This window comes from Chiloscyllium plagiosum, chromosome 10, assembly GCF_004010195.1.
Source record: "Chiloscyllium plagiosum isolate BGI_BamShark_2017 chromosome 10, ASM401019v2, whole genome shotgun sequence".
NCBI lineage: Eukaryota > Metazoa > Chordata > Chondrichthyes > Orectolobiformes > Hemiscylliidae > Chiloscyllium > Chiloscyllium plagiosum.
In genome coordinates, this window is record NC_057719.1 from 69,490,180 (window position 1) to 69,513,991 (window position 23,812).

Genomic DNA, 23,812 nt, shown 5'->3' on the forward strand with positions numbered 1-23,812 from the left:
TCCTCATATGTTAGACCTACCATTCCAGGGATCATCCGTGTGAATCTCCGCTGGACACGCTCCAGTGCCAGTATGTCCTTCCTGAGGTGTGGGGACCAAAACTGGACACAGTACTCCAAATGGGGCCTAACCAGAGATTTATAAAGTCTCAGTAGCACAACGGTGCTTTTATATTCCAACCCTCTTGAGATAATTGACAACATTGCATTCGCTTTCTTAATCACGGACTCAACCTGCATGTTTACCTTTAGAGAATCCTCAACTAGCACTCCCAGATCCCTCTGTACTTTGGCTTTACGAATTTTCTCACCGTTTAGAAAGTAATCCATGCTTCTATTTCTATGCTGTTGAAGAAAAAAAAAATAGAGGTCACAATCAAATCCGCTGTGGTCTTAAATGGTGGAACAAGCTCGATGGACAAAATGGCCAACTCTGTTCCAAACCAGCAAGTCTGAAGAGGAAGTAGTACATTCCAATTTTTGTTGCTGCTTTTGAATATGAAGTCTTAGGATATATAACTGCATAAGAGAAGCTTTGAAATTCAAGTCTTAATTTGTAAGATATTCTTTTTAATTAATGATATATCAATAAAACATGATACAAGGCAGCATAATGGAGTTTCTAATCCAAACCTGCATAATTCATGATCTAGACGATGTAACAAATTATATCTATTATGAATCTGCAGCTTAAACATATACCTTGGTAAAAATCATGACTACATTTCACATGTAAATTTCACAACACATCTTCCAGATGGCACCAGCTGAATCTACTAAGAATGATTTATCTCCAAAATTCAACAAAACACCACTCAGACATCACATAAAACACAAACATTACACTGCTTTAACAGTTTATAAGCATAATTAGTGAGAAGACCTTTGCAGATAGTGCAAATCACATGAATCAGTTATGGAGAGCCTAAAGGTAGAATTTCTCTTTCATTACAGAAATACAGTTCGTAATGAAAATGTCAAAGCAGCTCGCAACATGCAAAGTGGGAAAAAGAGTTCCGGAACAAAAATCTTTTCCATACAAATACACCTTAATTCCTTTCAATTATTAATTCAACTAACACAAAAAAAAGGACACAATGAAATAACATAATAGCAAGTGTGATTCTCTATGCAGCCACAGCTATCAACCTTTTATGTTCCTTATTACAGTTGCATACATATTCCCATTTTACAGGCTGCTTGTTACTTCTCAAACTCGAGCCGGAGGGGATCAGTCAGGACATCAGAACGGATTCATTTCTGGCTGGCCATTCTTAGTTACCCTCGAAAAGATGGTGGTGACCAGTCTTCTTGAACCACTACAGTGCATTTAATTTGTCCTTATAGAGTGAATTCCAGGACTTTGACCATTTATTTCCAAGTCAGGATGGTGAGTGGCTTTGAGGGAAACTTGTAGGTCGTGGTGTTCCTGTATATCTACTGTCCTTGATCTAGAAGTAAGTAGTCATGGATGTGGAAGGTGCCCTTGAAGGATCGTTTGTGAATTTCTGCAATGCACCTTGTAGATAGCACACTGCTGCTACGAAGCAGTGATAGTGGAGGGAGTGGACACTTGTAGATTTGCCAATCAAGCAGGCTGCTTTGGCAGTCAAGCTTCGAGTATTATTGGAGCTGCATCCATCCAGGCAAATGGGGCGGGGGGGGGGGGGGGGGCTATTCCATCATACGCCCGACTTGTGCCTTGTATATGTTGGACAGATTTTGGGGAGTCAGGAGTTGAGTTACTCACCACAGTATTCCTAGCCTCTGACCTGGTCTTTTAGCTAGTGTTTACATGGAGACTCCAGCTGAGCTTCTGGTCAATAGTAACTCCAAGGATGATGATAGTGGGGGAATTCAGTGATGCTAACACCTCTGAACATCATGGGGCAGTGGTTAGATTCTCTGATTAGAGATGGTCATTGCTTGGCATTTGTGGGAAACAAATGTTACTGGCCACTTGTCAGCCCAAGCCTAGATACTATCTCGACAACGTTACATTTGAACTTGGCTTACATCAAAATCCGAGTCATCACAAATGGTACTGACCATTGTGCAATCAGCGAACATCCCCACTTCTAACCTTATGACAGAAGGTCTTTCATTAATGAAGCAGGTGAAGATGGTTGGGCCTAGGACACTAATCTTAGGAATTCCTGCAGAGATGTCCTGGAGCTGAGATGACAGACCTATAACCACCTCAATAATCTTCCCATGACTCCAAGCAGAGAGGTTGCCCGATTCCAATTATTTCCAATTTTGCTGGGGCTCCTTCGTGCCACACCGTCAAATGTGGCCTGGATGTCAGGAGCGGTCACTCTCATCTCATTAAGATGAAGCGGTATGGGTTACGACACAGGATTGTCACAGCAGAGGAGGCAGCCAAATCAGCCGATCATGTCTGCACTGGCTTTCAAGAGTGATTTATCTTGTGTCATTCACCTACATTTATCTCCTGCAACTGGACATATCCATTTTTTTTTCAGATAACAATCTGATTCCATCTTGGAATGCCTTGCCTCCACCACAGATACATGCAGTGCATTTCAGATCTTAAATTATTCTTTTCATTAAAGGTTTCTACAGGTCACCATTGTTCCTTTCCCTAATTAGCTTAAACTGCAGATGTTCACTTGTGATCCTAACACCAGAAACATTTATCCCTACATACCCTGCTCAGACAGTCAACCTCATCTCAGCCTTTTCTTCTCCAAGGAAAATAGGCCCAACTTCTCCAATCAATCCATTTTTGTAACTGAAATTCCTCAACCACTGAACCATTCACAGGAGTCTATTTGTACTGTAATGCCTTCATATTTCAGAATACATTACACCCAAAACTGGATCCTGTACTCCATTTGAGGCTGAACCTGTATCTTCCACACATTCAAAACACCCTCCATGCTGTTGTATTTTACACTCCGATTAACAAAGCAGAGGGTACCAAATGTTTTAGTAATGCTCTTTCAACTTGTCCTGCCACCTTCAATGATTTTCATGAACATATACACCCAGGTTCTTCTGTTCCTGCAACTGCTTTAATCACATGTATGTTTTATAGGTATGTTCTTCACACCAAAAAGAAACTAATTTCTCTGCACTGAGTTTTACCTGTCAGATGCCCACTTATGTCACCAGCTTGTTTCTGTTCTTCCATCTATCTATTACAATTGCAGTATCAACTGCAAAATCAGAAAGAGCAAGGATCCCAACAGTGCCCATCGGGCAACTCTACTATAAACCATCCTCCCATTAACTGCTGCGTTTTCTATCACTCAGACAATTTTATATCCAGGTTGCATCCAACCCTTTTATTTCTTGAACTAAAACCCTACTCACAAGCCCACTGTCCAGCACTGTATCAAACATTCTTGGAAATACACATCTACTATAATGGCAATACCCTCATCACCTTTGGGTTACCTTTTTGAAATCTTCAGGTTGCTTAAAAATGTCTTCCCTCACAAATCTGTACTGTTTTTCCTTAATTTATCCACATTTGTCTAAATGACTTAATTTTGACTCAAATAATTGTATTGTTCAAGTTTTCCAAATATGCAAGTTAAACGTAGCAGCCTCACATTCTAACCACAGCCCTACAAAAGCATTAACTTGGACATATCATATGCCACCATACGTTTCTCGAGACAACTAGGGCAAACAACTAAGTTATTCCAAAACCATGTTGTTGGATAACATGTAGGCCAAAATGCAGTTACATAATGCATTGTAATTCTGAATATGCACATTTCATGCTATTCTGCATCGTATCACATTTCATTGTTCAATGCACAGAAGAGGTTCTGACTGTGGTCAATTGTCAACAAGAGTCAATACAGCTATAAATCAGTCAATAAAAACAAGACTAAACTTAGATTAAGGGTACAATTCCCTTGTGCGTATAATAAAAGAGAATTTAGAGACACTGAAGGTGGTCTACAGACATGTTGTAAGAAATATAAGAAATAGCAAAAAGGTCTTTTACCCAGGGGAGGAGAGTTCAAAACAGGAGGGCATAATTTCAAAGATGGTAAGGGAAAGAACTGAAAGGAACTTGGGGGCAACTTTTTCACGGAGGGTGTGTTTATGGAATGAACTGTCGGAGGAAGTGACAGATATAGGTACAGTTACAACATTTAAATGACATTTGGACATGTACATGATTTAGAGAAATAAGCCAAACGCAGCTAAGGCTAGTTTAATTTGGGAAACCTGGTCAGCATGGATGAGTTGGACTGAAGGGTCTATTTTTGTGCTGTACGATTCTAACTCTAATAAGAGAGGCAGTTCATTCATATGAAGATGACAATGTTTGCTTTAAGCTTAACTTTGATCACAAAGTTATTTGCACTGAAAGATGAATGAAAACAGAAACAGAATAACCAAGGGAGACTGCAGCACCGACTATTGTACGTTATAACTCATTGACGTAGTGCACTGGAAATCATGCCCTGACTGCTCCCAAAGTCATGGCAAACATGAAGTTTTAATAAAGCTACTAAAAATCTCTATCTGCCTCTGACTGACTGACTCAGGGTAAAAGGGAATGACATCAAGTTCTTTTATTAAAGTACCAAAAATTTCTACATATAACACAACTTTAACAAGAACAGTATTTATATTGTAAACTCACTACTTAACACACAAAACCAATATGGACTGGAGGGAATAAAATAACCATAAAAGAGTTCTGTACCACTGGTAAAAATCTCAAACTAGATTTCACAATTCTTTAGATTCAATGCCTTGATGTTATCTACACAGCAATGATCAATTTGTAGTCTGCTGGTTACTTGATTGCATTTGGGGATTTTCTACCAGCCTCTGGGTTTTAGAATTATTTCTTTTAACATTTCCAAATGCAATTTTTCTGCTCTTTTGACTGAAAATTGAAGACAGCAGTTTAGAGAGCAAGATTGATGTAAATAACTTCTGGAGGGCTCCTTGCTTCCCAATGTTTCACTCACTTCACAAGAGTCCATAAACTGCATTCTGAGCAGATTGTTACTGCCATGTGGGCTTTGCAGAACCTATAACAAATGGTCCTAACCTGTCTGGACTCTATGTCCTCGAAAAGCATCACTGAGCACATGCGTCAGTAAGCTTCATTTGTTTTTCCAAGCCGCAGACAACTTCTTGTACAATGACCAATGCCTATTTTTCCTCAATTCCAGTCCATAGTCCAAAAATAAAAGATCTAAGTCTCTGACACGAGAGTGTAAAACATTTGTCACTGGTCTTCTCACTTGTCAAAAGATACCTGGATCTTGGCATGAAAGGTGTAGGACCTACTTACCCATTGCATTGGTGTCCCGCAATTAACAAAAATCAAGCATTCCGAATTATTCACAGCATTTTCTTTATTTCTTATATCCAGCATTGGCAGCACTTTACGAAGTACCATCATTTTCATTTTAGTCAAATAGTCAGACCTGTACAGCAGGAAACAGACCCTTCAGTCCAACTCGTCCATGCTGACCAGATATCCTAAATGAATTTAATCCCATTTGCCAGCTTTTGGCCAATATCTCTCTAAACCCTTTCTATTCATACACCCATCCACATGCCTTTTAAAATGTTGTAGCTGTATCAGCCTCCACCACTTCCTCTGGCAGTTCATTCCATACATGCACCATGCTCTGCATGAAAACGCTGCCCCTTAAGTTCCTTTTTCATCTTTCCTCTCTCACCTGAAGCCACATGGACGTGCAGTCCCTCGACACATCAATCTCTCATCATAACTGTCTGAACTCTGCTTCTTCCTTGAAAAAGTCTGCACAGCTTAAAGCATCACCACCTTCCTTTGACTGGTTGATTTCATTCTACTTTGAATTTCTTCTTTAACTCATCTCATTTTCTCTAGATCATGGGTACCCAAGAGTCCCAGCTAGACAGGTCTCTCTGGGGTATGCAGAAGATTTCATCATTCCAGTCCTACTCAGGCTTACATCCACAATTCTTTCTCCAATACATGGTTGTCAGCCTTCAGTGCTACTTCCTACTCTTGTCTGGAATTGGAACGATTCACCAGTTTTCCTTCCAATTTCCATTCTTCTCTCATCTTCATCTGGTCCACCTCAGACTCTTCCCTTCTCTTCCCTTTCCTTCCTTGACAGTACTGTTTCCATTTTTGAGGATAGGTTGTTCACAAGTACCTATTACAAGCCAACATCTCTTTCATACACTTACACTTTAACTCCTTACATCAAACAGGACACTTTGGAAGTCTAGCTACAATATCCACAACTTACTTCCCTACTTCCTTTAAAACTACAAGAGTTTTAACCATGAGTAGTAACCATCACTTCTCAGGGACTAATCTGTCTTCATTTCCATTATTTTTCCAAATACTGTTTTATTACGCACAGAATGTCCCAATCTGGCATGTTTTATGAGGAAACAATCTGCTTTATATAGTTTAAGACGTACAAAATGTTTAGGTGCATTGCTGAAGGGAATAAATCAAAGCCCTTCCTGCTGCATTTATCAGGATTAAAATACCAAGACAACACCTTATAAAGAGGAGGGATGATTTATACAGCATGAAAAGAGGATGCCATTTGGTTGGCCCATTATCTGTATGAAGATACAGCATGAGCCATCAAATGTCAATCATAGTCCTCATAGCAGATTGGTAAACTGATTAGTCAGGGTGCAATCCTTGGAATTCAGCAGATTAAATTTGCACAAACATCACATGTGTGTCATTGAAGGGGATCACAGAGATTGCTAATCTCTGCTATATTCGTGTAACAACACTAACCAGAATCTACCTGCTTGCTCCGAGAACAAAGACGGATAGTTAACTGCCCTTGTTGCAGCTCCAAGTCAATGATGCTTAAAAAAAAATTAGTACTTCCTTTTAATATATACTAGAAAAATTTGTAACTTTTTTCAAATCTGTTTGTTGCATCTTAGCCCTGACGAGTGCAAGACAAAGACGCTTTGACTGCTGGTCTCCTCTTAGACATTAAATTAGACCATGAGTATTAAACAAAAACAAAAACAAAAACAAATTGCAGGAAGAGCTCAGCAGGTCTGGCAACATCTCTAGAGAGAAATAAAAGTTAATGTTTCAGGTCAAGTGACCCTTCCTCAGAACTTGTGTTAATACGGTTTTCTTGTCCATGTCCATGATAATGAGGGTCAGTTAGCTAGCTGGCTGGCTTGTACACTCCATAGTGAGGTATCAGAAGACTCAGAAGCAATGTTAGAAGTCTGGAGGAGACAGAGCAGCTCAAGGTGAAAGCACTCAGCAGATATCTTGAAATTTAAAAATGAGGAATGGTCAGAGTTATCAAAATCATCACTACTGAGGGGCAAATCATTAGAACAGGAACAGGAGCAGGAATAGACCATCTAAGCTCTGCTATTCAATAAAGATCATGGTGGATGTTTCTGTGGCCACAGGTCCACTTACCCGCCCTCTCACTATAACCCTTAATTCCTTTACTGTTCAAAACAATATCTATCTTAGTTTTAAAAACATTTACTGAGGAAACCACAATTACCTCACTGGGCAGGGAATTCCATAGATTCACAACCCTCTAGGTGAAGCTGTTGCTTTTCAATTCAGTCCTAAACCTGCCCCCTCTAACTTTGTGACTTTGCCCTCTTTTCCCAGTTTCACCTGCCAGTGGAACATCCTCTTTACTTCCATCTTATCTATTGCCTTCATAAATTTGTATTTTTCTTCTAAATTCCAATAAATATAATCCCAGTCTACTCAAACTCTCCTCATAAGCCAACCCAACCGAGTGAACCTCATCTACACCCCTTCTTGTGCCAGTACATCCTTTCTCAAGTAAGGAGACCAAAACTGCATGCAGTACTCCAGGTGTGGCCTCATCAACTCCCTATATAGCTGCAACATAACCTCTCTGCTTTTAAACTCAATCCCTTTAGCAATGAAAGACAAAATTCCATTTACCTTCCTAATTACTTGTTGTACCTGCAGACTAACCTTCTGTGATTCATGCACAAGGACACCCAGGTCCCTCTGCACAGCAGCATGCTGCAATTTCTTACCATTCAAGTTACAGTCCTTTTTATTATTATTCTTACCGAAAAAGCTGACATTACATTTATTAACATTGTACACCATCTGCCAGCCCTTTGCTCACTCACTCAAAGCAGCTACTTTCCTTTGCAAAGTTTCACAGTCCTTTGCACACTTTGCCCTATCACCCATCTTAGTGTGTCAACATTTGCTGATGATGCTAAGTGTCCCCAACTCCAAATCATCAATGTAAATAGTGAATAAATGCAGTCTCAACACTGACTCCTGAGGCACACCCCTAGTCACTGATCAGGAGGAGAAAGTGAGGTCTGCAGATGCTGGAGAACAAAGTTGAAACTTTATTGCTGGAACAGCACAGCAGGTCAGGCAGCATCCAGGGAACAGGAGATTCAAGATTCATGAATCTCCTGTTCCCTGGATGCTGCCTGACCTGCTGTGCTGTTCCAGCAATAAAGTTTCAACCTAGTCACTGATCACCAACCAGAATAGAATTCATTCCTACATTTTGCTTCCTGTTGGTTAACCAATCCTCTATCCATGCTAATACATTGCCCATAACGCCTGGCATCTTTTCTTATGCAGTAGCCTATTTTGTGGCTCCTTGTCAAGTGCTTTTTGGAAATCTAGATACAACACATCTACTGGGTCTCCATTGTCCACCACATTCGTAATGCTTTCATAGGATTCCAAAAGGTTAGTTAAGCATGACCTGCCTTTCATGAACCCGTGCTGAATCTGCCCAGCAGGACAATTTCTATCTAGATGCCTATCTAAATCCTCCACAAAACTCCTTGTGCATTACAATCCAGTGGGAACTATTAACATTTGAAAAGAAATCCAAATACCTCCACTTAACCAACAGAACCGTGCCACAAGATTTCACTGTGTATTTAAATTATTGTATTAAAAAATAATTAAACCAATCCCATTAACAAGAATTTATAACTGTTACACATTCTGGCCTCATTCTCCCAATAATTCTGGGTTACTCCAATGCATTTTTTCACTTCTGAAGGGACCACACATGTATACTACAGTCCTCTGTAGAACTGTCTTGAACTTCAGCTATGCTCAGGAGCAAAACAAACTTTCTCCCCCTTGATGGTCAAGGCTTCAGTCCCCTGTGTCGGTTTTCCACAACTTCCAAGCTAATCAGCTGGTTACTTTCTTTTGCAATAATGCAGGCTGATTCCCACTAACTTCAAATTAGTCAAGCTTCCAGCTTAAGTTCCCTCAAGATTTGAACTAAGATTGTGACTTCCATGCAGTTCGACTACACTGTACCTCACTGTTTACAGTGAGGTCTGTCATTTATTTTGGCTAACTGCTGTCAATCTGCTGCAAATTTCACAAAGTCTACAAATCCAAACATCAATAAGAATTTTCAGGAATATCAATATCTTTTCAAACAATTCAGAAACGGATCCTATTTTTAAAAAAGATCTTTCAGACTTTTTCCGTTTCTATATATGCACTGAATTTGTTGTGGTATGTTTCATGATCAATTCACTTTGTTAATTCAAGAAAGTCTGGTTAAACGACTCCTTTAGAATACAAGTCCATTTGAGACTGTAAGAAAGGTATCCATTAATGAAAGAAACAGTTACAAATAAACCTTGTTACAATCAACTGATGGGGTATATGAATAAAGATGGGGAACCTGTTCATTCCTCCTCAACAGGAGCTTAATAGTTTGAGGCAGAGGGGTTCCCTCTGGAATTTTAATGACTTGGGGAATCTTGTACAGGGGGTCTTCTTACAGCAATCTATACTTCAACCCCAGTTCCCACACTAATTGAAATAATTCCCAAGGCCTGCCACCTCAGTTTACAAAACAACAATAGCATGACATGAGCCATGATTGGCAAACCTCATTACAAAGATTGCTTCAGCGTGGAAGCTTGTTTGAAAGGGGATGTCGCTGATCTAAAACCATCTGTTTTGTTTTCAAATTTAGTCATCCACCCAGAAATTGTTTGTAAATGTTGGACAGAGTCAACAGTGTGCCAACCTAGATCTCATGCCAGTCAAATAGACTGAATATGTACACCAGACTGAATATTTGAGAGAGGTATAATGGGGTGACCGATAAGAATACACTACATGGAAGGATTCAACTTTCAAGTCAAATTTGGCAAAGGTGAACATTTCAATTCTCTTCACTGAAAAGAGTACATCATAACTGAAATCACTAGACCTTAAACACATTTAATTTTTGTAAATATGCATTACTTTAAAATACAATGCATAGAAATCCAAGTACCCATGCAGTTGAACCAATGTTACAAAACACTGCATAATTCACTGTTCAAAAGCAGCTTAATTCAAAACAATGGACTTCAAGTACCAAATGCAGTAATGCATTGAAAATTTGAAGATTTTGTCTAGCAGATATTTATATCGGCTCTACAACAGAACCAGCAGCTAATAAGCTTACACAGCTTTTGTATGAATAGTCTCCTATAACAAATTCAATTTTTAGCTGCTGAAAGTAAAATCATCTGGTTAACATATACTAAGTTGAAATATTCATTGAATGATCAACGTACAAATAAACATTCATTAACTCTTATAACGATGAATTTCTATGCATTATGATTTACTAAAAACAAAATACAATTACCTTTAATAGTTCTTCTTCCAATACATGCTGCACTTGGTACAAACTTGAAAAACTTTTAATCAATACAAACATGTTGTGACACTTCATGGCAGGTAGGAATTGAACCTGGCTTTCTTGCCCAGAAGTAGGGACAATAACGCTGTGCCATAGTATTCCTTCCCTACTTTCAGTGCTAATGAAGATATAAATAGGAAAGGATAGCTACGCGGATTCATCATTGAAGTCTAAGGGCAGATTATGACTCTAATTTATTCTAGAAATATAGATAATGCAGGCTTTGGCCAGCATCTATTGTGCATCCCCAAGTGCCCAGAGGATGATTAAGAGTCAACCACATTGCTCTGGGACTGCAGTCATGTGTAGACCGAACTAGATAAGGGTGGAAAATTTCCTTCCTAAAAAAAAAAGTACAGTGAATCAGATTTGTTTTTACAACATTTGACCTGATTGCCATTAGACTAGCTTTTTTAATGCTAGATTTTTAAAACAAGTTTTTGAATTCAAGTAACACCATGGTGGAATTCAAATTTATTGTCTAAGAACATTCACCTCAGATTCTGGATTACTGTCCAGTGACATTCCGACAACTTGCTTTTGGCAATATCAGTGGTTGTCATTCCCAGCCAGCCTTTCCTTGATGTTTGGAGTCTCTGCTGAAAAAAACTTGCAATTTCAGCAATAATGGGGATCTTCTGCAGCATCCCTCTTTTACAATATATTTCCTGAGGCAAGGAAAACTATACAGTAATCCAGGTGCAGTCTTCTATAAATCACTGAAGAAAGACTTCTCTGCTCCTGCACTCAAATCTTCTTGCAATAAAGGCTGATATTCTATTAGCCTTCCTAATAGCTTGCTGCACCTACATGTTTAGCCTTGTACATCTTGGGCCCTTTGCACATTGACTCTTTTCCATCTCTTACTAATTAAGGGTTTAGTTCACTTCACATATGATAAGTTCCAACATGATGAGGCAATACTAAACTCTTGATTTAGAGCTGGTAATTTGATGGTACTCAACAAGAGATTGGAATCCAAATATTCCATAAGTTGAACAAATTTTTTTTTAAAAATGAAGCAATTTGAATGCACGTTTCTAAAAATTGTTGAAACAATTTCCTTATGAAACAGGAATGATCAGAACATTGATGAAACACAATAACAGCATACATAATGTATTTTCCAAAAGGTTTTTCTAAACTACTGTATGACTTTAAAATCTTTGTTATCTAACATGTAAGAACAAAGATATTTTGTTCTGCCAGTCTACATTTCTTTTAGCGTTCAGCACTTAGTTTCTTCGAGCAGTGAGGGTGTAGGTATTTATTAAGTAACTAGATGCCAATGATGAAACCAAAACAGAGTTAAATTTAACTACCTGATAGGCAGATGTAGGTCAAATATTCCCCCTGACCTCCTGTTGCGAGAAATGGAATCTTTTTTTTGGTTCTTCGCTTGACCTGGACTGCTGCAAGCATGCGCTCATCGTGTGGAGCAAAGATTTCTTTGCTGATAGCAGATTTGGCACTCATCATGGATTGGAAGAAGAGAAGGCAGCTTTATGTACCTAAGGAAAAAGAAAGCAATTAATTATGGTAAATCATTTAATCAGATGCAAAGAACTCACATAGCGTAACTAAGTTTACTTTAAGATAACCTACTCAAAATCAGACATGGTTAAAAATCACATCTCATGCCCTAAACTTTTAATCAAATTGAACGAACAAACATTTGGCAAACTCATTGTCAGGAAATTGAAACAGCCTACTTGTAAAAATATAATTTCAGAAATTCAGATAGAACAAAAATTCGGAGAAAGTACGTTGTATCACCAATGAAAAAGCTACTTGAGGCAAGGTACAGAAACACATCCAAAAGTGCTTCAAATGATATTCCATCAAGTTTTCAAGAAGAAATTGAATTGGAATAGAAAATTAAGCTGAAACTTCTGATACAGTGCAAAGCTAAACAGAGTCATAGAGATGTACAGCATGGAAACAGAACCTTCGGTCCAACTCGTCCACGCCGACCAGATATCCCAACCCAATCTAGTCCCACCTGTCAGTACCCGGCCAATATCCCTCCAAACCCTTCCTATTCATATACCCATCCAAATGCCTCTTAAATATTGCAATTGTACCAGCCTCCACCACATCCTCTGGCAGCTCATTCCATACACGTACCACCCTCTGCGTGAAAAAGTTGCCCCGTAGGTCTCTTTTATATCTTTCCCCTCTCACCCTAAACCTATGCCCTCTAGTTCTGGACTCCCCAACCCCAGGGAAAAGACTTTGCCCTTTATAATTTTGTAAACCTCTATAATTTTGTAAACCCCTCAGCCTCCAAAGCTCCAGGGAAAAACAGCCCCAGCCAATTCAGCCTCTTCCTATAGCTCAAATCCTCCAAACCTGGCAACATCCTTGTAAATCTTTTCTGAACCCTTTCAAGTTTCACAACATATTTCAGATAGGAAGGAGACCAGAAGTGCATGTAATATTCCAACAGAGACCTAACCTATGTCGTGTACAGCCACAACATGACCTCCCAACTCCTGCACTCAATGCTCTGACCAATAAAGGAAAGCATACCAAACGCCTTCTTCACTATCCTATCTACCTGCGACTCCACTTTCAAGGAGCTATGAACCTGCATTCCAATGTCTTTGTTCAGCAACACTCCCCAGGACCTTACCATTAAGTGTATAAGTCCTGCTAAGATTTGCTTTCCCAAAATGCAGCACCTCGCATTTATCTGAATTAAACTCCATCTGCCACTTCTCAGCCCATTGGCCCATCTGGTCCAGATCCTGTTGTAATCTGCGGTAACCCTCTTCGCTGTCCACAACACCTCCAATTTTGGTGTCATCTGCAAACTTACTAACTGTACCTCTTATGCTCACATCCAAATCATTTATGTAAATGACAAAAAGTAGAGGTCCCAGCACCGATCCTTGTGGCACTCCACTGGTCACAGGCCAATTCAAACAGGATCTTTGAACCAAGTATACTGCTCTTTTGAATAATATTCAAGTGCAACAAAATATCCTTCTACTGATTTCTTTGAGCACAATGTGCTTGAAGACTTGTTTTTAAATTGAATTCATTGGTGATACTCAATTGTCTTTGAGAAGCTAGTGGCAAGTTGCTTTCTTAATCCATTGCAGTAAAGAGGCTTGCAGCGTGGTGGTTCAGTAGTTAGCAATGCAGCCTCACAGCACCAGTTTCAATTCCAGACTCGGGCAACTGTTTGTGTAGAGTTTGCACATTCTGTGTCAGCCTAGGTTTCCTCCCACAGCCCAAGGATGTGTAGGCTAGGTGGATTAGCCAATGGAAATGCAAGACTACAAGAATATGGGAGGGGGATGGGATGCTCTGGAGAAATCAGGTGTGGACTCGATGGGCCAAATGGTCTGCTTCCACACTGTCGGGATTCAATGCTTCGACTTGGTGCAGATATACCCAGAGTGCCGATATCAGGTTAGCAGTGTTAAAGTACATTCCGCCTTTAGCTTTCATTTTAATACTAATTTGCTATGCTGTTATCAATAATGATTTGGTGAGTTCAACTGTATTGTGGACTCAAATGGGGGAAGTTGTAAAAGGATATTCATTTTGCCAAGATGTCTAGAAACATTTTGAATTCTCAGTTCTATGGAAGGCAACATTTGAGCTGGTGCTGATGTCTCAAAGATTATTTTGTTCCTGAGAGAGGTTACCAATGAAGGATCATATTAACAAAAATAAAAGTAACAAAAAGAATGGCAGAGTCTAGCACAAGGAAACAAAAATTATTGGTTGGACATAAAAAGGGACATTACTGGAAATACAAAGGGACAAATCTTGATTTCTACAGAAACTATTTTGCAATCTTTTCAACAGTTTCCATCACAGACAGCAAGCAGACATTGGTTAAAAAAAAAGATCACATGACTGAGTCAAAGCAAGTGGAAAATTAATCAATGACTCACCATTCTTAGACAAGAGTGCAACCATACAGGAACTTACCAATATTAAGAATACTGCAACCTGTTACTCTATATGGTACTTCTAGAAGGGAAGACATGCAGCAAGGAGCTAATTCCTGAAGAAGGGCTTATGCCCGAAACGTCGATTCTCCTGTTCCTTGGATGCTGCCTGACCTGCTGCGCTTTTCCAGCAACAATTTTCAGCTCTGATTTCCAGCATCTGCAGCCCTCACTTTCTCCAACAAGGAGCTAACAAAAGCTCAAGATGCTTCGTTTAAACATTGAATAAAATCCAAACAGTTGTAAAAAGTGGATATAAGTGGGACTTTTGGATAAGGAATGTTCATGGTAGTTCTGAAAAGAGACAGCTAACATTTCACATAAAAATAAATTGTTTTCTATCAGTGAGGGCTAGAAACTACTGCATGATCAAGGCAGAAAGGGAAGGAGATCAAGAAACAGGAGATAGAGTTGTACAACACGGTAACAGACCCCTAAAAAAAAAAAGTCCAACTCGTCCATGCTGACCAGATATCCTAAATTAATCTAGTCTAATTTGCTATTCATGTACACATTCAGATGCCTTTAAATTGTAGCAGCCTCCACCACTTCCTTCCATACACACATCAGCCTCTGCGTAAAAAGGACGCCCCTTAGGTTCCTTTTATTTTTCCCCCTCTCACCTTACTGCCCCACCTTGGAAAAACAACGTTTGCTATTCACCCTACTCATGCCTCTGATGCTCCAGGGAAAATAGCCTCTCCCTATAGCTCAAATTTTCCAACTCCAGCAACATCCTGGTAAATCTTTTCTGCACCCTTTCAAGTTTAACATCTTTCCTAGAGCTGGGAGACCAGATGTGAACACAGCATCCCAGAAATGGCCTAACCACTTTCAAGGAACTACAAACCTGCACCCCAAGTTCTTTGTTCAGCCAATCTAATCAAGGTCCTGTTGTACTCAGAACCTTCTTCAGTAACCACTACACTAATTTTGGTGCCATCTGCAAACTTACTAATCATTCCTCAACATGCACAAAGCCATGTTGACTATCCAAAATCAGTTTGTGCCTTTTCAAAGAAGCAACGAAGTGAGTAATATTTTGAACTGGAGCTTGAAGCATACAGGGAGGAAAATGAGTGAGTTAGAATATTTCACAAGAAATTGGGAATGAGGATGTTCAGGGCCCAAGCAAATGAACGCAGATGGAAGCAAGGTTTCATTGGACAAGGGCAAAGTCTAAGTAATTATAATAGAATCTTGAACGACTATGGATCTGTCTTCCAGAAAGTGGCGTTGATTTGTAGTGTTCTATGTTCTACATTCAACTTTAACTTTTAAACAAGTTGAAAATTAGGCTCAGGACTTTGACCTATTGATGGGAGCAATTACAAAAATCTGCAAGAAGCTAGGAGTGACATTTGATAAAAGGAGCTAGCAGGAGCACTGTACTCTGTCATTGAGATGAAGGAAGCAGCTTTTGGTTGGCTTTTTACAGAATAATCCAGTCAGTCCCAATTCTCCCACTCTATCTCCCTAGCTCTTCAACTTTACTTCCACTAACTGCTTCAAATTTCTTTTGAAATAACCTGTCTCCTCTTCATGCAATCTTGTAGACACCACACACTCTGCACTTTTTTTAAAGGACCTTCCTAAAATGCAATATCCAGAACTGGACACGAAATTCTGGTTGCAACCTAACCAGAATAATATGAAATCTGAAATGGTTTGGCAACTCTATCTTATGGTCAGAATTCTTGCTAAACTAAAGTCACAACATATATTCACTTTGAACAAGATTGGAGATTTATTTCCCCCAATCTACATGATTCCATGCCATCCTTTTGTCCTTTATAAATGCTTACTGCCTAAACTGATCTTAGATTTAATTGTTTTTAAAATATAAATTTCACCAGATTCACAGCAGAATCTTTCTCAAGTTTACTGCCACTGATCCAGAATGAGAAACAGCAGCTCAGTCACATCAGCATGGAAGACACAGCAGGAAGGACATTTGTTCAACAAACATCACACTTGTGCAAAAAGCCAATGTTGATTTTAGAAAAGTCATAAACACAATTGTAGAATTCAACTAGTGTAGTATTTTTATTTGGGAAAAAATGTGTTCCATTACTAGTCGCAGCTTGCAGAAGAAGCCCATAGTGATTTTTCCATTGAAAGTGGTATAGCTGTCTTCATGCAATGAATTATCTGCTGTCCTGACAGCTCAACATCAAATACCTGAAAAATGATGCAAGCCCCAAAGATACCACCATTACAATTAACAATCCCATACAATACCATACCAAGTGACCTTTGCCTCCAACAAGGAAACATCTGTTGTTCTGATTTTAATCTGTGGAGTTCGAGGCAAGAATACCCACATCTGTAACTGAAAAACAGCCTCAAACACAAATGAGTTTTGTCATCATATTGTGGTGGTGAAGTGCCTAGATAGAATATTTCTAATCATTTAATAGTTAAACACAAACAGGATAGATCGGAGTTTCAGTTTGCTGAAACCACTCTGACTGCAGGCCAGAGATAAAGAAACAACACAGTCCTAAAATCTGCACTGCTGGTGTATAAAATGTCAGGCCATATTACATCCCTGATATCCAATCACAAGAAAGCTCAAAATATTGTACTGCACCCAATTCTAAGATTGCTAAAACACCATCAGCAAGTTACAGCCAAAGAACATACTTTTAAAATTTATTCTGGGATGTGAGAGTTGATAGCTAAGCCAGCATTTATTTACCATCCCCAAATGCTCTGTGAAGTGCTTTCATAAATGCATCTTTGCAGTTTTCTGGTTGTATGGCTGACAATAGAATACAACAGATCTCTTTCCCCATATTGCTACACACGCCAACAACTGTGAAGGAGATTAAAACCCAATTAGGTATTTACTAATTTTTGGCTAATTCATGCAACAGGATCCAATCTCAGGAAAATAAACCATATCCACTGAAAACTAAAGGGAATAACAGCTGTAGAATAGCTCTTGCTTTGCTTTACCAATAATGAAATTTTTAAGAAGAAATAATTTAATGCATTAAGCATATGATGATTTCAACACCAACACTTAACTGCATATCTATTATAATCTTAATTACAACTGTGCTTGATAAAAGCCATTATTTCTATTCAAAGGAATTTTTTGAGCAATCGCCTCAAATTTGCGACATTTTAGATTAAAATCCCCCTTCACTTTTTGAAAAGTAGAATAATATGCAAAGAGTAAAATATAAAATTTCAGAAAACCTACAGTATAAAAGGAAACAAACAAATACCATAATTGCTGAAGAAACTCAGCAGGTCCAGCACCATCTGTGGAAAGAAAAAAGAATTAACATGAATTCTGTTTTCTCTCTCAGATGCTGACAGATCTAGTTTCTCAATTCCCATTTTTGTTCTTTCAGATCTCCAGCATTTGTAGTTGTGTGCTTTATTAAAAAGAAAAAACATTTGCTATGATCCCAGCTAATGGCAATATTAGACAAGCCAGAATGAGACATTGCTCGATATATCATGAGTTTAGTTTTTGTTCAGTTGGTTAACATGATGATTAGTCACTGAAAATATTCATGTGAGTTTGTTAATGTTCCTCAGGAAAATAACCACTTACCACACAAGAGGATTAAAAAAAGTTATATATCTTGACATAAACAGAAAAACAAAGTTTCAAGCCATTTTCCAGTAATATTTTTTTACAAATACTTAATCCCAGTTAGGTGTCACCTCGACCTTATAATTTCTCATTTAACTGATTCTTTCCAGTTTTGAGGATCTAGAATTTATTCTGATGACCTAAACCTCTTCTATTCTGACAACCTGAAAACCTCTACTTCAACTAAAATGCTAACTCTTCTCAAGCTAAAAAAGGGCAGAGTCTCAGCCCCTGAACAACATGGGCATTGGTGAGTACAGTGCATTGCTTCCACAGTCAAGAGTAAAAGGTCCCATTTTCTAACAAAGAGTTGAATGGTGAGATGAGATTCTCACTAGTTAAACAGTGTCGGAGGTATACTTGCATGCATTAGTGTCCTCACTATTATGTAATCTCACCTCACTAATATGCAGGCTCCCATTCTCCCAACTTCTGCATACAAACTAAACAGCATGAATGCCAAACATGAAAGCCAGATTAGAAACCTCGCGACTCTCATATAGCAAGTGCTCCTCTCGATGCCCAGATGCCACTGACATCTCAGGACGCAACAACTGTACACACCTCTCCACCCCCCCACAGTGCCTCCAAGCTCCTAGCAAAGCAGCATGCCAATTATCCTCTGTTTGAGGCAATTAAAAGAAACCATGTAGGCAAGCTACAGCTTGCCAACAGCTGACCACTTGCAGAACTGGACTTTAATGTAGATTGGTATTGTTAGAATTATGTACGGGCTTCCAAACAGTAGTCAGGAGCTGGGGTGCAAGATACACCAGGAGATAAAAAAGAATTGTAGGGAAGGCAAAGTTACAGTGATCATGGGTGATTTCAATATGTAGGTGGACGAGGAAAATAAGTTTGGTAGTGGATTGCAAGAAACGTGTGGAATATCTACAAAATGGCCTTTTTGGAGCAGCTTGTGGCAGGGCCCACTAGGGAACAGGCAGTACCAGATTTCGTGTTGTGCAATGAGGCAGATTTATAAAGGAGCTTTAGGTGAAGGAAGCCTTAGGAGGCAGTGATCATAAATTGCAGAGTAAATTCAATCATATTGACAGGGAGAAGATATAATCAGAGGTAACGGTATTCCTCCAGTGCTCCGATTTCCTCTCTCAATTCAAAAGATGTGCAGATCAGGGAAATTGGCCATGCTAAATTGCCTATAGTGATAGGTGCATTAGTCAGGAGTAAATGTAGAGGAATGAGTCTGGGTGGGTTACTCTTCGGTGGGGGAGAAAGTGAGGTCTGCAGATGCTGGAGATCAAAGTTGAAACTTTATTGCTGGAACAGCACAGCAGGTCAGGCAGCATCCAGGGAACAGGAGATTCGACGTTTCGGGCACAGGCCCTTCTTCAGGAATGAGCAGAGAGTGTTCAGCAGGAGAAGATAAAAGGTAGGGAGGAGGGACTTGGAGGAGGGGAGTTGGAAATGTCTTCTTCTTGACCTCTCCGCCTCCACCCTACTCCGACCTATCACCCTCACCTTGACCTCTTTCCACCTATCACATTTCCAACGCCCCTCCTCCAAGTCCCTCCTCCCTACCTTTTATCTTCTCCTGCTGAACACTCTCTGCTCATTCCTGAAGAAGGGCCTGTGCCCGAAACGTCGAATCTCCTGTTCCCTGGATGCTGCCTGACCTGCTGTGCTGTTCCAGCAATAAAGTTTCAACTTTGATATCCAAATGAATCCAACAAGAACTGGACCAAGCATATGTGGTACTCATAATCTTCTTCATCCTAAGTATACGCATGATTTTACTACAACTGCTAAGTATTTCATCAGTAATATTTTCAGCAACATAACACAAAACATCGCAGATAAGAAAAACTGCAGCATATTAACATGCCAAATTTCCCCTAAAGTAAATGCATTAAAATTCCATCAAATTTGACAATATTGTTATGTATTTGGCTTTAAGGGGTTAACACGTAGGGGGTTCCATACAACAGCCAAGCAGGGTGAGATCAATAGTTGTGATGTTGAGAAGATATGCTCTTCTTCATTAGGGTAAATAAAACCACAGAAAGTAGACAAAATCAAACACAAAATATTGCTGAGGAAAGGAGTGAACAAAGACAGAAATGGGAACTATTTAAATGTAAATCTATGATTCGCTCCAGTAATAATATCTAACAATATTCAATATCTAGGATCATACCAAAAGAGTACTTTGAAGTATTAAAGGGATTTTCTGCTATCTAGTGATCTCTGAGGCATGAAGTTTCCCTTTCTTGATATGTGCAAGATCAAGACAAACACTAGGCATACAGTAACAGTGATATCACCGCAGGGAGTTGGCAGCCAATTACACTGAAGTATTCTCAAACAGCAAATCAGAAAGTAAAATGCAGTAAAATCTTCTACTCAATTAAAATTTCCACAGAGTAAATACAAATCATCAGTGATACACATGGGATTAAAGTAGCTGAAATATCATAACTTTTTTTTAAATTTGAAAAAAACATTATTGCCATGGCAGGCATAGCTGGGGCCCATGCGGGTGCCCATGGCTACTCCTTTTGTTTGGAGAAAGTGGGAGGATTGGAAAGAAAAGTTGTTCAGGGTGAGGACCAGTTCGGTCAGTCGAAGGAGGGTGTCGGTGGAAGGGTACTGGGTGGTACGGCGGGAAAGGAAGAAGCGGAGTGCTTTGAGTCCTTCGTGATGGGGGATGGAGGTGTACAGGGACTGGATGTCCATGGTGAAGATGAGGCGTTGGGGACCGGGGAAGCGGAAATCCTGGAGGAGGTGGAGGGCGTGGGTGGGTTGGTTGGGCCGAAGGGCCAGTTGCCATACTGTAGGGAGTTTAATTTAATCTAATCTAATGGAATGTGGGATGTTGGCTGTGGTGGCTAACTCAAAGACATGGATAAGAATTTCAGCAAAGTGATGGTAAAGGTGGCACAATATTAGGAATCATCAGCAGTGACCAATACAGAATGGATTCTGAATTGACCTCATATGCCTCATCTATTTCGTTATCCGTCAATGGAGTTCAATTTAGTAAATACATAATTAAGATCCTGGAAGGCACATACATGAAGTTAGATGCATTCTTGCAAATTATAATAGCTCACTGTTCCAAATAAGTGACATCTTAATTTAAAAGCAAAAGGACCTTCACAAAATGAAACTATAAAAGTTGAGATAAAATTGACGTAAAGTCCAATTCTAAAAAAGGATTATATATCAACTTTCATTACATCTTGTAAATTTGCTCATACTTGGGAGCTAATTTCTGGATAATTTTTTAGTTGAATCAGTCACATTTGTTAAATTCACACAATACATCTGACTACTTAAAGTAGTGCTTCTTAAAACAACAATATTTTAATATATCAAGTTCCACATTACTTCGGTAATATGGAATTTTTTGGGATTGAGTATTGATGGCTGGAGTGGGCAAACTTGCAACTCTTAAATGGGGAGAGACTTTGAGCAAACAGGAGTTGAGCACAGGGAAGCTGAATAGGAGGCAGGGTCTCAAGCATCCTGTCCTACCTACTTGCAGGCTTTTTTTGCAGCAAAAATCAGGCCTCAAAAGTTCATTAGGCCACACCTACGCAGCAAGAAAAAGGATGCAAGCTTTTAAAAAGGATCCTCACAGCAGTCAGAAGTCAGTCCAAGCTTCAAGGTGACAACTGCTGCCTCAGAGCTCAAAGCCCAAATCTCTTCTTCTGACTCGAGAATTGAAGAAACTTGATTTGAAAAGCTTGATGCCATATTTGGTCCCAGGATAATTCTCAAATCACATAATTCATCACCAAGACCACCCAGTTTCAATTCCATAACACTGCCCAACCTCTGCCTGTGGTTTCACTTATTTGCTATTAAAATTCTTAACCATGTCTTTGAGTTACTCTCCACTGCCAACATCCCAATCTACATTAAAATGAGCTAATCCTAAAAACGTTGTTCTGTTATAATCATGCATGCGCTTGCTAATCTACATGGGATCCTGGATTGGCAATATTTTAATTTTAACTTTTATCTTTATTTTCAAACATCACCATTGTCTTGCTCTTTTAAGATCACTCCACTTTTTCAATTCTGGCCTTTTGCGCATCCCCAATTTGATTTGCTCCCACTGCGTTCAGCTCCCTAATATCTAAGCACTAGAATTCTCTTTCTACTTTGCTTTCACAATTTAAAGGCATTCCTCTAACACACCTCTGACCCAGTTTTTGGTTGTATGCAAATATAAACTTACGTTTTTTTGCCAAACATTAGTTGATGAATGCGTGATAAAATGCAAGCTGACATTATTGCAACGAAAAACACATCAATACAAAGTAACAAACTCAAAAGTATTATGCCAAATTACCAAAGAAATTGCGAACAGAAAGTTTGCCAAAATCATTAGCAGAGAATGAAGCGAAGATGTTTTTAAAAAATGAAATTGACAATGCTCAGTAAAGTGCTGTGGAATATTCAAATCTACATACTGACAAATGTATTTTGTCTGTAAATTATTTGTGTGGAAGCCCTGAATAGAAGAAAGCTTGATAAAACTTTAAGCAATTATAACAGTATTTCATTTAAGAACCTAAAGCATATTGCTTTTACTTTTGGTCAAAACCCTATCACACTTTCAAACAAAGCTTACATGCATTAAAGATCACTTAGGCAAGATAGATCAGTACATAGGGAAACCAGAACATGGTTTAGGGAGACAGAAAAAAAAAATCACTGCAATGCATCAGAGACCTGGAGTTACTAATTTTGCACAAACAAAGAGAACATTACATTTCAAAAAAAGCAAAAATCTGAAATCAAGCCAGAAAATTGTGCAACAGTTCCACAGATCTGGATGCAGAGGAAAAATGAAAATTAATGTGTCTGACAGCACAAGAAAGACACATGAATAATATCCAGTCAATTAGACCTCTACTAAAAAGGAAACTGCTACATATCCGAGAGAGATCAGGTCAGAAACAAGGATTAATGCAGCAAAGTGTCTTTCTATAAATTGTCTTAGATCTAAAAATACAGATCACCAAGAAATGTTCTTTTACTACAGTGAATCATGCAAAAAAAACATGGTTGCTGTATACAAAACTTAGCTATTTGCACCCAAGTTGCAGCATCATAGAAAACCCTCATGAATGTTGTATGGAGTTTCTTCAAAATTCACTATCACTTTGTATTCATGGAAGATAGATGGAACCGTGCCATTCAATGCACAGAACATAATTTTCTAAAAGACCTGAAAAGTTAAGTTTACTTAAGAGGGAAATTAGGAGGGCAAAAAGGGGACATGAGATAGCTTTGGCAATTAGAATTAAAAGAGAATCCAAAAGAGGTTTAAAAATTTATTAAGGACAAAAGAGTAACTCGGAAGAGAATAGGGCCCCTCAAAGATCAGCAAGGCGGCCTTTGTGTGGAGCCACAGAAAATGGGGGAAGATACTAAATGAATATTTTGCATCAGTATTTACTGTGGAAAAGGATATGGAAGATATAGACAGTAGAGAAATAGATGGTGACATCTTGCAAAATGTCCAGATTACAGAGGAGGAAGTGCTGGATGTCTTGAAAC

At 39.0% G+C, this 23,812-nt stretch overlaps 1 protein-coding gene across 2 annotated transcripts in view; it reads right to left on the reverse strand.

Annotated features, from left to right (window-relative positions):
- The window catches only part of stxbp6 (syntaxin binding protein 6 (amisyn)), a 196,886-nt gene that overhangs the window by 147,323 nt on the left and 25,751 nt on the right, over nt 1-23,812 (reverse strand). For both annotated transcript variants that reach the window (XM_043698033.1, XM_043698034.1), the window contains exon 2: nt 12,019-12,207. In XM_043698033.1, coding sequence (XP_043553968.1) covers nt 12,019-12,175 — 157 coding nt within the window. In that variant the 5' untranslated portion in view covers nt 12,176-12,207. The remainder of the gene's footprint in view (nt 1-12,018; nt 12,208-23,812) is intronic.